Source organism: Lepidochelys kempii, chromosome 16 (assembly GCF_965140265.1).
Source record: "Lepidochelys kempii isolate rLepKem1 chromosome 16, rLepKem1.hap2, whole genome shotgun sequence".
Lineage (NCBI taxonomy): Eukaryota > Metazoa > Chordata > Testudines > Cheloniidae > Lepidochelys > Lepidochelys kempii.
Genome location: NC_133271.1, coordinates 15697750 through 15715638, shown reverse-complemented (window position 1 = coordinate 15715638; position 17889 = coordinate 15697750). Strand labels below are relative to the sequence as shown.

Below are 17889 nucleotides of genomic sequence, written 5' to 3'. Positions count from 1 at the left end.
AATTATAATACTTAAAAAAACTAATTTAAAATGAATTTGAATGTAATACAGAATATATTAAGGCCTAAATTTATTATAATCTCTTTAAACATTTAAATAAAAATTAAGTAGCCTGAATTCACGAGTCTATAAAAATTTTTTGAGTTCAAGGCCGCTTTTCTATGTAAAGAAAGAACCTAGGGAAAAACATTAACTTTGGAGGTCAAGTTTCATAGAGAATAGGTCATGTGCAGTATTAAGGGCTTGATCCTGGGTAGGTGAGGAGGGTGCTCAGGGGGTGCTCTACTGGTTGCAAGAGACTGGCAAAGTCATCACAGGCACTGGGACCCAGCCGCTGACACCATGGTGTATCCCATAAGTCTCCCTGGGTGGTCTCATACCCCTATTTTATAGCTCCTCCCTACCTGAGCTCTGATTGGCTTAGTTCTCAAATTATGAATTTTTATGACTCCACTCAGTCACCATTTTCTAACATACTAAAAATGCCTAATTAATAAAAATCTGAAAATATGAAGCGACATAATTGCTTAAGTAAATGGATGTCGTTACAGTGTACTCTCCTGGGAAGCAAAAAGATGTACCAAATCAAGTGTAAAGGTTCCATGTAGCTATAAATCAACATATTTTAATGAAAAAAGAAAAGGAGGACTTGTGGCACCTTAGAGACTAACCAATTTATTAGAGCATAAGCTTTCGTGAGCTACAGCTCACTTCTTCAGAAGAAGTGAGCTGTAGCTCACGAAAGCTTATGCTCTAATAAATTGGTTAGTCTCTAAGGTGCCACAAGTCCTCCTTTTCTTTTTGCGAATACAGACTAACACGGCTGTTACTCTGAAACCTGTCATATTTTAATGGTTATATCATCCAATGAGAATGCACCATTTTCTAGGAAATAACAGAAGTACAAATGGAAAAGTTGTTTAGAATCAGTGATTTAAATCGAGGCTTTCCACTTGGTGGTTTAAATCACCTTGATTTAAAATCAGTCCACCCCTGCCAGGAAGAAAGAGAAAAGAATGAGCTGTCTTGCATTGCTCCCAACCAGCCAGTTGAAAGGTATTAATGGTGCTAGAAGGGAGCCCATGGGGCAAGTGAGGAAGTATATGGGGTGGGATTTAAAAGATTTGGGCATTTGATAACAGAGAGAAACTTTTTGGGGGAGGATGAAGCAAAACCCAGGATGCCAAGTTTAACCAGTGTGCAGCTCCAAGCAAGTATCTTGGAAAGGGTGCAGGTTGAGTCTGTCTACAGGAAGGGTTCTCATTTCTCCCTGGCTGGCACTTCCCCTTCCATGTGCAATCTCACAACCACCCTGTAGTGGCGACAGCCATAACCTTCATGGAAGGGGAATACTGGGGCCAGGTCTATGCTACAAAGTTTTGTCAGTATAGCTGTGTCTGTCACTCTCCCCTCCCGCCAGCTGACATATGTATGCTGGCAAATCCAGGCGAGCACTTCCGTGGGCCCAGCTATTGTCGTCAGGGAGGTGGTGTTACCACGCAGCAGAAAAACTCCTTTTCTAGGTATAGGCAGCTTTACATGAGGTGGCTCTGCCCGTATAGCTGTATCACCAAAACCTGGGTAGTGTGTAGACTAGCCTAGCCCTCTGAAGCTGTTTAATAGATTCCCGGCTTCTCCACAGTTCAAATGAGGGACCAGAACCATGTGTTCAGCCAGATCGCTGCAGATGGCCAGCAGATGCTCCACGGACCAGTCTGGGAACCTCTGCCTTTTGTCTTTCCGGACAAAAGCAGTAGTCAATGCAGGCACACAGGGTGGATCTGGTCTGCCCAGGATCAAACACTATCTTTTCCTGTACTGGGCAAGATGGTGGTAATTGCATCAATGCAGACCAAACTCCCTTTCCATGTATTGCTCAGGCATTTCAGCTAGATCTACTTTGCATCTTTCTTGTATTCCTCTTTGAGACTGGAAACCCCCCACCCCCATTTCAGGGGATCCACTACACGTTGGGTGTGGGGCTTGTGCTATTTGCAACCCTCTTGATTTCCCTTCCGACCCACCTCCAGTAATTAAGTCAAGGGAGGGAGAGTCCTGCTAAATAAGCCCTTCATAGCTTAGCTGCTATCCCAGAATTCCTGGAGCGATTCCATGGGTCAATTATTTGTATTGCAGGGACATGTAGGAGCCCACTGTGCAAGGTACTGCATATACACAGCTTCACTTTCATCAGCAAGGAGATTAAGAAAACCCAAGATGCAACTGGGGGGGGGAGGGATGGGGGAGAGAAACAAACCAAGGATCAATAAGTGAAGTACCAAAAAACCTTTATTTTCCCCAAAACCATAACAACATTTGACATTATAGTGATTTCCTCTTATATTTGTTATTTCTCTACATTAGGAACCAGATACAGAAAATACAGACGCGATCTGCTGAATCAAAGATGGCACAGCATTCCATTAGAAAAGAAACAAAACTAGAGGAGCAAGATAACAATGGTGAAAAATACTCATTCCCTCCAGCCCATAAACTTTCCGAGAATCAACATCAAAATAGAGCCGTGGAAGTAGCTTCTTTCTCCACGCACTTCTGCTTTGTGAAAAAAGTTAGATTTTCTCTTCTTTAGATTTCAAAGTAAAAAAAAAAAAAAGTTAAATTCTCTTTCAAGCCATTTTGGAAATTTGCATAGACCCATTCCCTTTCCAAAAATATCTGTAATCTCTCTCGCTATAGCATCTGAATATAAATCGAGTGCGCTTCTCTTCTGAAGATCACTGAGTTCAATTCACGTTCAAGAGAATAAAACATGATCTCCCCTTTCCCCCCCCACATGAAAAAATATGGGCTTTAACAAACATTTTCTTATTCTCTCAAGGCAAGTAAGAGGATCAGCTGCACCTCCAGCTCAAACCTTCTTCCAAGTTCCTGTGATTTCCCAGGTTTTCTATGCTTACTCCTTCCCAGTGGGGTAGAAGCAACAGCTCCATGGAGCTGTGGAGGAGACTGGGTTAGGACTGCAAAGGAGGGCTGATGGAAAATGCAGCTTGGGGGGTGGGGACTGGACTTTGCAGGATCAGCCCATTAGGTAGAGGTGGCGGCTTGTAAGTACCACAAACACTCGCTACCGGGCGCAGTGTTTGTGGGAACAGTCCCAGAGAGACCAGCCCTGTCTACAGGACTGAGTCACTGGAGCAGCAACTCCCTCAGCTTGGGATTGGGGGAGAGGAGAGGAGCAATGAATTAGTTAGCAGCTCCTGAGGTAAGGCAGCAAGGGAACAGGGTGGGGAAGATTTGCTCAGCTCCCTCTCCCCAGGAGGGGAGCCTCTCTCACCTGGGCACTCTAGTCTCAAGCGTACCTGGAGCGAGATTTCCCAGAGGGTGGTGAGTGCAGAGTCCAGCTGCACAACCATGACTTTAAAACAACAACGCAATAAAATAAAATCAATCCCTCCTATTAAATTTTAATGCAACAACTTTCTTCAGATCTCAGCCCAGTTCGAAACACTCTAAAAACCAAAAACAAACACTTAAAAGGGCTAAACTTTCCTTCCAGAGGGTGATGGTGGGGGAGACACTAAGAAACTGACTGTCCTTAAATCATCAGGACAGCATGAAAGCTCCCATTTAAAGTGCCAGTCACAGAGAAACTGGAGGCATTAGGTCATCCTTTCCCCATTCCCATCCAGAGCAGAGCCGAACCAGTCTCCTTCCCTGACTCATTTGGGGGCTATGCCAAGTCATGACCTTTACATCTGCCCTTCCCAGATAATTCTTCAGTTTATAGTTTCTTTAAAAAAGTTAATAAAAAAAGATAGGCTGAAGACCCACGCTTTGCGGTGGGCTTCCAAATAGAAAGGTCTTGAAATGTTAATCTGTTGTAATGGGGAGTGTGGAATCCAGTCCATTCCATCTTGGCCCTGGGGGCTGAGGGCAAGGGGGCAGGGAATCCAGCTCTGCTCCCCGGGGTCAGCCCAGCTTAACCATCCTGCTCTCCTGCACTAGAGACCAGGGCCTACACCATTGATCAGGGATGCAAAATCTTGCCAGAGGGCCCTTCCCTTGCCTAGTTCACTTCTGGATCCCCTGAGAAGGGGACAATTGGGGGAGGAAAAGTTACCTCCCTTAGCCCCCCTGAAATAAAATACCAATGAAACAACGACAACACCACAATGCAGTCAAAGAACACCAGCCTGCTGGGTTTATAAAAATTCAATAAACTTCAAGGAAAAAAGACTTGGAAACTAACCAGTGGTTTAAGTTTGACAAACTCGCAAAATATTCTTCAGCATCCCAACTAGCAACAAATACCAGCAATGCCATAAGGAAAAAAGTGCTTGCAAGATACAAAGCTTCCAGCCAGGCAGCAGGGCTGCTGTCCAGATGATCCCAATGCCTGCTCAGCCTCCCTCTGTGCTCCAAAGTACACATGCAGCACCAGGCTGCGGGACTGTTGGGCATCACTTGTGAGGAAGGATGCAAAGCTGGAATTTGGTGTGGTATGTGGAAAGACAACTCCTCCTCCCTCCCTCCCTGGCCCTGTTCTGAACAATCCAAGATTAGCTGTACTCACTTGTTCCAGATGACTAGGGCTGCTCTTAGTCAAAACAGGAGGGGTCTGAGCTAAAAGCTGCTAACAGATCAACATCTACAAACTCATCAACAACTGCCAGGAAACAAAACCAAGAGGCACAAAAACTGCCAAGAATTTAAACAGCAGAGCACCGAACTGCTGCAAAGCCAGAGACAGCAATCTACAGAAAGGCCGCAGCTCTCCAACGTCTCGGGATCAGAGGTTAGGGTTGCTTGCCAGCCTGGTGACAGGGGAGGACATAGGTTTTGAAAGCTAGCCTGCTCCTCCTGTTGTCTCTCTGGAAGGAGCTATTTCTCCCTTTGTCTCAAAGGGTGTTTTGTGACATGTCTAACAGCAAACATCCCCTCCCAGACCAGTTACCTCTCTTGCCAGCTGGAGCCCAGAACAAAGGCTCTTGGTTCCTAGCCATTGCTGTAGTAACAAGCAAGATGGACACCGGAAGGAAGCAGCTAAGCTGACCTGGCTTTGGACTCATTCCTGGGTTACTCATCTCCTCCCAAGTCCTTGAACTGCTGCTGGAAGGCGGAGGACATTTAGGAGCCGGTTTCCAGGAGTGCTGCATACCCACAGTTCACCCACCGCTCCCACTGACTTCAGGGGGCTCCGCACCATAGAGCGCCTTTGCCCACAGGGAAAGCAGTGGGGAGCGCTGCTGGATGGGCGCTGTGCCAGCCAACCCAGCTTCTCTGGCAGCAGCTCTGGAGGGAGAGGCAAGTAACTAATTCTCCCCCTTCTCCAAACCTTTGGGATCCTCAACAGTGTAGAGCCAGCCCTACCTAAGCCAGCTGGGCATCTCACCAACCCGCTACCCGGTGCCAACCCGAGCGGAGAGGAGATGATGATTAAAATGTAGGCAAGAGTGAAAGGGCCTTGGCTTTGGACAGACTTGGTCTAACCAGGAGCTCTTTCCCATGTTCAAACAGAAGGTTTGACGGGCCTAGGCCAAGATTCGTCAATTCCTTCTGAGGGGAAGGTAGGTGGCCGAGAGAAAAAGTGCCCACCCAAAATGCTGTCTGCACAGCTATAGTACAAATGGAGAGGGACTGGTGGGTCTGTCGCAGAAACAGCTAGAGCCAGCCTTGCTGTTCTGCTCACAGAATCCTCCCCATCCAAGCCACCGGTGCTAGTCAGACTAGAAATCCAGGCCCCTTCAGTCTTGCAATCATCTGTGGAATTGCCTTTCCCAGCAGCTCATCTGCGTGTGTTTTAGTTACCCAGGGACACAACCGTTAGTCCTGAAAAAAGCTTGGCCATAATTAAGAATTTGAAAAACCAAAAAGATCAAAAATGACTTCTTCCTGCTAAATGGGACAGCGTGTGTGAGAAAAACAGGATGTGTGTGCACGCACATGTGTTGCCAGTGACCTGGAGTGTGCTGTTAGTCAAAGCGCATGGCTGCCGAGTGCTACTACGGGACAACAGCAAAAAACGAACGAGCACCACACAGAAATAGCTTATAGGCTGAAAGCGCCTGTACAGAAAGGGCTGCGAACACAGCCTGCAGCCGACCCAAGGCAGAAGCCTGCCTAGATCCTCACCTGTAATTCAGCAGCCGGGAGAAATCTACAAGTGGGAGCTGAAAAAGGCTCACCTCTTCTCTGCCACATCGCACCAGGAAAAAAAGGGCAGTTAATGTTTCAGGCAACTGCAGAAACCAAATGAGAAAAAGCTCAACCGTGAAAAGATCAACCAAGACGACAGGTTTAAGCCTGTCCGATGCAGAGTTCGCACCTCCGGAGTGGAGGAGAATGGCTGCTGTGGCTAGTGCAGCAGGAAGGCTCCACTCCACCAAAGTAGCGGAGATTTAGCCATTTCTTTCTGCATTAGTCAAAGCTGCTCCCCAGCATAGGAGGGGACTGACTTGACAATGGCTCCCTTCTCGCACAGCACGAAGGGCCAACCAGAAACCAGTTCCCTCACTGGCTCTGGTTGGGAAAGACAACCGTTTAGCCACTCTTGCCATGATGGGAGAGATCATCACAACCAAATCACACCCCCTGTTCTGGGCACATATGGAATTTCTAAAGTGCTCCTGCTAATACCAACCGATGAAAACAGCCTCCCATGCCCAGCAGTGAAAGGCAGTACAGCAGTTAGCGAAGCTAACAAGCGATAGCATTTAACCTTTAACATTGACTTCCATCTCTGTCTGTTTCATTCGTTTTCTGAAATGCACTTTTGGGAAATGTTTCCTATGAGCAGATGATTGGGGGGTTTGGTTTTTTGGATTCGTTGCTCAGTAAAATGTTGCCATAGGAGGTGAAGTTTCCTTGCAATCCACAATGCAGAATCAGTGGAATCAAGTATCCTGCAAGTGGCCAGCTCATTGTTTCAACAAGGAACTGCTCTCATGGTTTGTCAGTTCTGGTTTTCCCCTTCAGTGGTTTGAAAAATTCACAGTGGTACAACCCAAAGGTTTGCAGATACAGGAGTGAAGAAATCCCTAGTAAGGAAGCAATGCATGGAATGAGGGACTGGGGAAGGGAGGAACATCCTCCAACAAAGAGAAGACTTCCAGACAGACCCCTTGGATCTGCAGGGAATTCAAGGGTGTTTGGAAGCACGGGGATGAGTGGGGAGTTAATGCCAAGTCAGGAAAAGTGCATGTTCTGGAGTGGTATGGTCTCAGAGGAGTTCTGCAGTGCAAACATAAGGGGAGGGGTCTGGAGAAATCCCTTCTGGAATGTTGCATGTAGAGAGGTAAAGATTGGCATCCGTGTGGCAGAGGACGGGGTAGGGGGTCTGTTGCCAGCAGGTCTATCCTGTTCTTCACATTTAACGGGTTTCAATCACCACTGGCTCATAAATTCCAGATGAGACCCTGCAGGAGGAGGGGGAGAACAAGTTCTTGTATTTACACCTTTAGATTAATACAGAAGCATCTATGCAGAGCTCAGAATTCAGGAATTTTTTCCAAACAAAAAATATACTGAAAATAGCTAAACCAGCCTGCATAACAAAAGCGAGGCAGCCAAATGGCAATCAACACCCCAAAGCTGGAAAGAGAACTGACTGTCACACACTTTTCCTTCCTGCGAGAGACAGATGAAAGAGGCTAGGCAGAGGACATTTGGAAAGGCTCCAGAGGAGAAGCTGTCTATTGGAGCAGTGAAAGCCTTAGCACTCCAGGGCTCTAGTCACAGCTTCGCCACTGACTTGGTGTGTGACTTTGTATTAGACACTTCACCCCAAACTCCACTTATCCTGGAGCTTGTGAGGTTTAGTGAACGTAAATGGCTTTGAGATCCTGTGATAAAAGGCGCTATGGCAGCGCAAAGCATTATGGGAACACTATTTAATAGCATCTCTCCTCACAGAGAAACGAGCTCTGAATGGTTTCAGAGTAACAGCCGTGTTAGTCTGTATTCGCAAAAAGAAAAGGAGTACTTGTGGCACCTTAGAGACTAACCCATTTATTTGAGCATAAGCTTTCGTGAGCTACAGCTCACTTCATCCGATGACATGAGCTGTAGCTCACAAAAGCTTATGCTCAAATAAATTGGTTAGTCTCTAAGGTGCCACAAGTACTCCTTTTCTTTTTGCGCTCTGAATGGACACAGGAAAGCATGCAGCTGAGAATGGAGAATGAATTAGGCTTTGCATTTTTGCTACAATCCAGTAGGGGACAACAAAGTTGCCTGCCTTGACCAGGCTTTGAAAGCAGAGAAAGATAGACTAACCCTGGACTGTTCTGTACTTTTGCACACCTTCCCTCTGTCCCCATTCTAGCAGCCAAGATCAAATACCCTAGTCAAGCTTCTGCTGAGCTCTGAATACACACAAGCACAGCTGCATCCTGTGACTAAAGGGATCCCAAGAGTATTAATGTGGGAACAAAGCCATCATGTATCACACAATCTTCAGAAATCTCTACTGAGGTGAGGTGAAAGTCTCCTAAACACAAAGAACAAGCTTACCTATCTTTACCGAGCCCCAGTGTCCACCAACCTTTCAGGAGTCATACCTGTTTCCCAGCTGAATCCCACTCAGTGTAGTTGTGCCATCTCTGCTCACAAACAACCTCAGGTTACTGTCTGCGGATAGGAGAAGAGGAAGACAAGACAGTAAAATCCACAGTCCTTCCTGACCATCCCCAGATGTTCCCTCTGGTCCATGTTACACAATGCTCAACAAGGGAAAAAAAATCCATTTTCTTTCCATTTCTGTGAGCGTGGGTGAGTTTACACTCTTGCTCTGATGGTTGTGAAGCTTCGTGGAACTCCCTCTCCTCGTTGCTTTATGAAAGACCCCTGGGGCAAATCAGACTTTGGAAGAGTAAACTTTTAAAAACAAATTTTAATGAATATGGTTTTGATGGCTAGGTTGGGTTTTTATAAACTTCTAAACCACGTCATGAATTAAGGAGTCCTTAATATGATTTTAAAAACTCAAACAAAGACAAAAACATTCCCCTGCAGCATTTGCAATATCATTACACCACTATGGAGGTACCCTGTTCTGTCTAGTTTTCCCACAGAGAGTGAAGTGCAAATTCATTAATGAAGCACGATAACTCCTTTTTAATCATCCAAGCTGACAAACGCACACCGTGAACTGTGTGAATAATGAACACCAAATTAGATTAAAGTTTTGAGTTCTAGTAAATCTAAGCTGTGGTTTGTATAACAGGTAAGAAAATTAGTTTAAAAAAAGCATTTATTTTAAAAGAGGACTATTTGAAATTTTCCCTAAACTGACCAATTTTTAAAAACATTGGTTTCAATTCCTTTAAAAAGATTGATAAGGCTTTTTTCCTCCTCTGCAGTATTCTTAAGGGTCTTCTGGTCAGGCCCGAGTGCCAGTATGTTTAAACCCCTCCTTCCCCTCTCTGTGCACACACCTACCCTGCTTCCGCTGCTGCTACTGGCAAACACCCTCTTGCACAGCATGGGAAAAAGCATGCCCAGGAGCTGCCCCCAGACCTATGCAGGAGGGTGATCCAACTGAGCAGCAGAGCAGAGAAACTGACTACACATGAAGTGCTGTCAAAAGTAAACATGGAAAAGAGAAGGACTGTTTGCCTCCAGCCTCACCGCTGCAGTTACTTGTAACAGTAGCGGGTACATACTGTTTTCAGAAGGAAATGCAGTTTTCACATCAGTGGGGTCCCTTTAAGGTATCTGCCACTGAAACTTCAAGCAAGTACTAACAGCAAATTACAGGGGCGTGGGAGGCAATATCGGGTGATGCCAGAGCTGGGATTAGAGAGGTTGATGAATGTCGCTAAGGCTGGAAGAGGAGCAGCAAGTCTCCCCTCTGCGCCTCGTATTAATCTCACCTTCAGTATTGCTGACGTCTGAGAAATCCTGACTCTGCATAATTTTCTCCACTATGTCGTCAGCATCAATCCTAGTATCAACCACCCACGTTGGGTGACTCTCCACTGAATCCTTTTTCCTTCTGGGAGGGGAAAAAAACAAAACAGATTCAGCCCCTAGGGTCACAGGCTGCAGTGATGTCTGTGTCCTTTAGCTATAGCCTCTTCCTTTCAGATTATAGCAACAGCAAATCTGAGGCCATAAAGGTAAAGGAAGAGTGAAGGATCCTTTGTTTCTAGGCCTTCCCCCATCCACAGAGATATCATCTTTACACTGTACCTACCGGGATGATCTATCCAAAAGGATGTTTGGTCTTGGGGGGCGAGGTGGCTTGTCTAGTTTGTGGTCCCGTTCTCCTTCAGGACACTCCACTGTCATACTGAGCCCCCCAGAGGCGCTGCTGCTGCTGGACGTATTCCGGCGGTGGGTCAAATCAGACATACTGGAGGAGCGAGAGTGCTCCGTACTATAACCTGTGGATAGAGACTCATTACAAACCAAACCTACCATCCCACAGCAACACAGTGCAAATAGCCAAGTCTCCAGTCAGGGCAGGGACATTTCACTGAGGAGGAAAGGAACCTTAGTCCACAAAGGCAGAGGATTACACAGATCAGATCAGATCTGCAGTCATCACAAAACTGGGAGTTCAGAAGGCAGGCTCAGGAGCAGCTGGAGGTCAGAGGCGTGGCTGTGAATCACTCTCAAAGGAGGAGAGTGCCACAGAAAAACAGATTTGGAGATCTGAAGACCTGCGCCTTCCTGGGCACTGATGCCAAAGTTCAGCAGGTCAACAATTACCGGAGATTTTGGACTGCTGGCTGGCATAGCTGGAGTTCCGTGAATGCCCTGAGTGGAATACTTCCTCTGGACTAGACAGATTCTGGTCTGGTTCCTCTGGAACACCTGTCAAACAACGGAGCACTCATTATCTCTCAGCCAGCCAGCTCACCACTTCCCACAGAAAGACTGGATGGGGACGTTGTTGCACTAGGGCCAGGGAAGGCTGGAAGGGTGCACACTTGTTGCTCTGCACTGACTTGCACGGAGCTAGAAGCTGCCAGGGACCATTGATGACAGAAGCAGTGAGAGGCTGTGTCAGTAGTCACCCATTCCAGTGGCTGATGGGGTGCCCAACTCTGGAGTTACCAGGGATCTCCAATCCCTCAAGCCCACGGAGATGACAGGTCACGTCTGAAGCTATTTCATAAGTAAAAGACAGCTTTGAAAAATATTAAGCCAGCTTGGTGCACACCATGCAAGAGATCAGGTGCTATTTATAGGCTCTTCACTACTCAGACCAACAGCAGCGTGTGGAGTACGGTGAAGGCCATAATACAGGACTTTTCAAGTGAAGAGTGACAGAGGGTGGTACAAAAACCAAAAGGGGCAGGATTCTCAAAGCTCCAACACAGATGCGGGAGGATCCTCAACAGGTAGGGAAATGTACCGAGTTTGTGACAGGCTGACAAGAGCGAGGTGGATTGCCAGTTAAGGCTCTGAATCCATCCTTCCCTCATATACACAGGTACAAGTCGGATGTGGGGTCTGAGTCAGATGATGGTAAAGCTCAGACTGGAACTCAGCCCAAGGGGGAGGCTAATGGAGGACAGATGTAAGATATAAAACAAGGAAGGGGAAGGACTCCTTCCTGTTAGCTGCTTTTCTTACTACTATAACCCCCCGCTCTTCTACCCTCATAAGGGTGAGTTTCACCATCATTACATCACCTCTGAATGTGGCCTGAAGAGTTGGCGTCCCCTCTGAATTTCCCGATTTCCCCATCTCCGCCTGCGTGTGAAAGGGCTATAAGGAGCCTTTTTGGTCTCCTGGGTAAACACGTATGCCAGGTTTTATAAAGACCCTCATTTACCCTTTTCTCACCCACGGAGGTGAACTGGGTAGCTCCAGATTTTGGTGCACTATGTGATCGGCCATGGTATATTTGGAGCCCAATCACTTTAAAGAGGGGAGCCAGGGGAGGCTGCAATGTCCTTGAAAAATGGAAGTCTAGGAACTCTGCTTCAGCAGGCGGAATGAGGCCATTAGATCTCAGACCCTGAAGCACTAAAAGCTGCGCAGGAAATTTTCTAAACATCAGCCTAAGCAAACCTAAAAGCGGAGGGGTGAACAGTGTCACTGAATACAGGAGGAATCACAGTGATGGGCACCTTAGAGAGGACTGCAAGATAAAGCCATTGCAGGGACTGCCTGAATGTGTATCTCCTCTGTTAACAGAAATACACGTGCTGCACTTTCATGTTCCCGCTGCTCAGCTACATTTAAGAGAGAGTCTTACAGGTTTCTTAGTTAGCGAAGACACTAGGACGGGTGAGGGAGAGCGTGCAATGCACAGATCCGTTAACCTTCCAAGCGCTGCAGTAAGCTTAATGGAATCCTGGAACAACAAAGTGCTGTATCAGTCCTGAGCACAGAGGGCCTGTACCTGGATTGAGAATGGTGGGTCTCGACTTGGCCGGGCGCACTGCTCCAAAAGTGGCTGAGCTGCTGATGCTACTGGTCGTCCCCTCGCCCTTACAGGTCAACTGCAGGGAGGAGTCCTGTCCCGGGATGGTGATAGATTTGGCTGTGGAAGGAGGCCTGCAATAGCCAAAAGACAGGACGTGACACAAATTACCTAAGCAGAACTGGCAGCTTGAGGAGGTGACCGACAAAGGGGGCCACTCCCTTCTTGCTTCTTTGTGGGGAAGGATGCAAGCCTGTAAGGAGTTCTGCAAGTAGGGAACACAGCAAAACCTTTGCTTTTCTGCTATTTTTTTACATTAGAAATTCAGGTCTTTGTCTAGTTTAGAAGACTACAGTGGCCAGAGAACTAGCAAAATTACTACTTGACAAGTGATTAAAAAAAAAAAAAAAGTCTTTTGTCCTCTCAACTGGTCACTTAAAAAAAAGCCAACTCAGGACTATTTTATAGATTTTAAGGCCAAAAGGAACCATAAAATTCATTCAGTCCGACCTCTGGCATAACGGAAGCCAGAGAATTTCACTCAGTTATTCCTGGATTAAGTCCAATAACTTGTGACTGACTCAGGCATATCTTCCAAAAGGCATCTTGATTTGAAGAGATCCAGACAGAGAATCCATCACTTCCCTTGATAAGTTTGTTCCAGTGGCTAATCACCCTCACTACTAAAAGTGTGAGCCTAATCTGAATTTGGCTTTAACTTCGAGCCACTGGTTCTTGTTATGCCTTTCTGAACTAGCCCTTCGGTAGTCAGCATTTTTTCCCTACAAGGTCACTTATACTCTATAATCAATTCAGCTCCACAATGTTTTAGATAAACTGAACAGATTGCACTTCTTTATTCTCTCACTGTAAGGGGTTTTTTTTGGTTCTCCCATGTCCTCTCCAATTTTTCAACATCCTTTTTAAAACACAGGACACGAGAACTGTCCACTAAAATCTTTGGAATCCCCTCCCCCCATCAAAAAAGCGCATTTGGGAAAGGGGGTGAATCCTCTTAGTCTAGATACAGCTTATATCAGTAGAAAAGCGCTTTTACAGGTACAGTTTATACCAGTTCCCCTAACAAAATAAGCTATACCAGCAAATGTTTGCAAGCATAAATCCAACTACACTAGGGCTTTTGCCCATATAAATATGTTGTTAAAGTCACATCTGTAACGGACATTACTATAGAGGCAAAAGTTATGTGTAAACTCCAAGAAACATTCAGCAGAAGTAAAAAAATAGTTATTTTGTTGAACAGTCGCCAAGAGATGCACATATAGCCCAGTCAGGAGTTTTCAACATTATAGTGTAATATATTTGTGGTGGTTTTGATTCACTGTCTTCAGGCATTATCATGACGTCACTATGCAAATACTGCAAAACAATGTCAGGATCTCATACCACAATTATTTTGCGGCTCTCAGAGACCTTGTTTTCTATAGTGAAATCTCTCTCCAATGCCTCAAGATTGGTTACTACTGCTCACAAAACGACAGAACGGTACAGCTCATATCGAGAGCTGGGGTTTGTTGCTAACAGTCTCCAATGCCTAGCACGGGCGGAAAGGGTATCTTCAGTTAAGGTGTACAAACAGATCACAGCACAGACCTGGGACCACTTCCCATCACCACCTGCCTTAAAAAAAAAAGTCCTTCAACAAAGCCGGTCGGGGAGGGGGGTGGACAGAAATCAAGACTACATTCTTGATATTTTTTAAGGTTAAAAACCAAATTTTTTTAAAAAAATTATGCTTCTTTTCTCCATCACAAAGCAGCAAAGAAGCCAAAATGGGAGCACACTTCGGAAAGTCTCTCACAGGTCTCCTTTCATGGCTCATCTCACCTGTTCATTTATAGCTGTTACCATTAATCCCTTAATCCAATCAGAATTTTTTAAATGTAAGTAGTAGATACCACTAACTGGCAGTTCTAAGAAGTCAAAAAGTGACCTTGTACTTGTATAACACCTTCTATCTGTATATCTAAAAATGCTTTACAAACACCTCTGTAAGACAAATGTTTTCTCCACTTTACAGATGGGTAAACAAGCACAAAGAAAATACGTGAACTGCCTGTCACACAGAGTCTTTGGCAGAGCTGGGGATGGGAATCTGGACTTCTGCATTCTAATTATAAGCTTTTTCTCTACTGTACTTTTGGGGAAGTTTACTGGTTTATAAAATTGCCTAGGTGATCTATGGAGAAGATGCACATGATCATGTTTGTACGTCACTGGGCTCTACCAGGGATCTAGGCCAGCTCAGGGTAGATAGCCCCACCCTTCAGGGAACAGCTGTGTGTCCAAAACCCCATCAAATGTAACAGGTTCCGTAGTAGTGGAAGACGATGCAGCAACTCACGTCTTGAAGCAGGGGTCCCCAGAGAGCAGGGACATTCCAATTGTGACCTATGGGAGATAGAAATGATACAGGTCATTAGGAACTGCCAGTTCCACCCAACTAGTCAGTGATCAATGGGGATATCAGCATTGGGTCCTGTGATACTGGGGGAGGGGGATCTAGGAATCAGGAGCCTGCACAGTACTTTGGATCAGCTGGACTGCCTTTCCATCCAGCACAAAAGTAAGTTTGAGGGACACAGCGGAGTATTATTTTAAGCCACTCGTATCACTATATCCAAGATGTATCAGCACCTCCTGCTCAGAAAGATGTTGCTAATGGTGCACTCAAGACTTTCGGCCTGCTCATGTTTTATCCGCAGATACAGGATGTTATGGGAATGCTGTTGTTTAACTGTATCTCTGTACATATCAGTGACTGCTCTCTATGGAAGTGAGCAACTGCTTGTCTGTCTCCAGTCTAGCTTTGGTAAGGGGCTTGTCTGCTAAAGATCCCTGCCCATGAGGACGCAAGTGGGAGGGCTGGGAACAAAATCCTGTACTACAAATTCAGGCGGGATTTCTGAAGAATGCACCAAACTCTAGGATCCCTCCCACGCGGACACTGACTATGCACCTTTAGGATGGAGTTATCCTGCCGGGTGTTCTTGGTATCATATCCTTCCAGCAAGCAGCATCGGACAGTGAATCCAGAGCCAGCAAATTCTGCCAGATTCAGATCAGCAAAACCCAGCTGTGGCCAAGAGAAAACAGGGAAAAAAAAGCTCAATAAAGAGATTGTTCTGCATGTGATGCACTAAGGAAGAGAATGGGTTTGTGGTACACGGCAGATGCCTATGCAGACCACGGTGTAGCTGTGGTTACATGTCAGCATCTACTCTAGTCACGATCTTAGGTGAACATTTCTGAGCCGCAGGAAGCCCGTGTATGGAGCAAGGAAACACAACGGTAGTTCTGGTGAGGACAGCGTTAACCAGCCTGTGGTTGCTGCATAACCAAGGACGTGGAAGGCTCTGGGTCAATGATGTGGAAAAAACAATCACGTACACAAACATAAGAAGGTACTCTTTGTACTAGGACATCCCAGAATGCACTGGAGCCTGCAAGCCAAGAGATGAAAGGGTATTGTTGTAGATGAAACTGACACATTGTTTCTGAGAAACAAGAATGAGACCATCAGAAAAGCAAGCCAGAAGTCACTTTAGTTGTAGATATCCAGTTATAATCCCTTTGGCAATGCAGTAAACCCCAGACACCCTCTGGTGTATGCCCTAGAGCTTAGCCATTTTGATGGGGTGCACCTGGAACAGCGTTTCCCTCACACCCCTAGTAGTTAGCCAGCCAACAGAAAGTTTGAGAGACAGGAAGGAAAGGGAATGTTTCAGGAGATTTTTAATTAGTGTCTCTCTAAATCTTAGTTCTTTTAATAAACTAGAGAAGAAAAGGACACAGGTGAGTGAGAATGCAAAACAAACTACAAGCAGAGCAGATAGGAAGCAAAATCAGATACATGTTACAACATACAAGAACCTGAATCAAAAAGCAGCAGTCATGTTACTCTGCACTCCTAGTCCTTTAAAGATTTATGATGAACACTGACTCCCCTACCTAGATGATCAATCAAAGAAGCCAACAGGACTGTTCATGTTCTCTGCACTTTCTGGTGATAAGTTTTCTCCTTGACCCATTCAGCCTAATCAATCAGAACCAGCTGCCGTTTCTACCCTTTCCCCGCGTTTGAGCAAGTTAACCAGCCCCACAGCGAGGAGAGAAAAGCTTGGCGCTCTTCAGTGGGTAGGCCCCACTCTCTCACAGGGAATGCAGGATAAGTTGTTACAACATACACTGCAATACAGGTCTGGTGTCATTGAGGTTCTCTTAGGAGGGAGCACAGACCTTAATTACAAAGAAAGCTATCTGGCAGCATTGAAGGTAACATTTTCTGATCTTGTGGGTTTTTTCTGAAACTGAAAACAGTTGAGTAGGGCTCAGTTTAGAATTCCCCTGTTTTTATCTGACTCTTACCTCTTGGCAAGCAAAAACTCCAACCTCCCATGCTGGCCAGCAGTTCAACACTCGAAAGGAACAATGCTATTCCTTCTGCTGTTTGAATCACAAGGATGACTCAAGTTCATCAGTATTTTTTCCCCTGACAATTTTTTAAACCAATGTTCCATTTGCAACCCAGGATAGGGCAGCAAAATTCAGGTCTGCCCTACTAGAACGTCTTGGATCAGTGAATTATGGGCCTGGGTCAGCACCATGCTAATGGCGTTTGGGATTTCATCCTGTCACTCTTGGAAGCTGACAGGGGATTAGAGAGTGCCACTGTAAATCAGTTAATGGCTACTGTATGAATTTTGTATTTGAAACAGAGGAAGCCAAGTTCTAAACAGCTGGGATGTGCCTGCATAAGAATGAGCAAGGGACCAGAAGGGAGATTGGGACTTAACTGATGGTCAAGAGACTAAGGAGAAGGCAAGAGGACCGTGACACTTCCTTTTTCCCCACCAACCCCTCCAAGGGGGCTGCAGGGGCAGAGAGAAAAGAGAAAGTGGGGTAAAGTGTATTCTCCCAGTGCTCTTACTACACGAGGCTACGAATCAACGCCCAGCTGAACAGGTAATAGTTTCAGGGCCGAGAGAACAACAAGGCTCCAATGCTAAGTAGCTCCAAGACCAAGGCCTTGTCTTTGCTAACACATGGCCAGCTCCTACCACCACTTCCTAGCGAATAACCTGGTAAAATCTTAGTGTGGACAAGGCAGATGTAGTTTTGACACATGTCAGTAGGTTAGAGTAAACCCCAGGCTCCCTGCTGGTCAAAGTAAACACTAGTGGGGACCATAAGGTTGAGAGGAGCAGCTAGCAGTATTGTTTAAAATACTGATGTACCCCAGAATGGGGGATTTGGGCTCACAATCATGAATACACCAATAAGATACCATTACACACCACCCTCCTCCAGGGGCGGACCAACTGCAACCCCCCCTACCATCCGATGCACAAACCCCAGGCCCCCTCCCTCAGAAGACAGCTGACTGGTCCCCATGACTGCAGGGGTATAAACTGATGCAAAGCTTTACACAGCACACTGGGGCCAGGAATTTTTTTTTCCAGGAAGCAGACTCCCAGTGCAGGGAGGTGTCTGCTGGAAGGCAGAAGCTGCAGGAGGAAGGATCCCTT

At 46.0% G+C, this 17889-nt stretch overlaps 1 protein-coding gene across 2 annotated transcripts in view; it reads right to left on the bottom strand.

Moving 5' to 3' along the window:
- Positions 1-2271: 2271 nt before the first annotated feature.
- EEIG1 (estrogen-induced osteoclastogenesis regulator 1) overlaps positions 2272-17889 on the bottom strand; it is a 45220-nt gene continuing 29602 nt past the window's right edge. For both annotated transcript variants that reach the window (XM_073314712.1, XM_073314713.1), the window contains 8 exons: positions 15321-15437; positions 14706-14752; positions 12320-12474; positions 10675-10779; positions 10157-10346; positions 9834-9955; positions 8520-8589; positions 2272-7376 (listed from right to left, as the gene is read on the bottom strand). In XM_073314712.1, the coding sequence (XP_073170813.1) occupies positions 7331-7376; positions 8520-8589; positions 9834-9955; positions 10157-10346; positions 10675-10779; positions 12320-12474; positions 14706-14752; positions 15321-15437 (852 nt within the window). In that variant the 3' untranslated portion in view covers positions 2272-7330. The remainder of the gene's footprint in view (positions 7377-8519; positions 8590-9833; positions 9956-10156; positions 10347-10674; positions 10780-12319; positions 12475-14705; positions 14753-15320; positions 15438-17889) is intronic.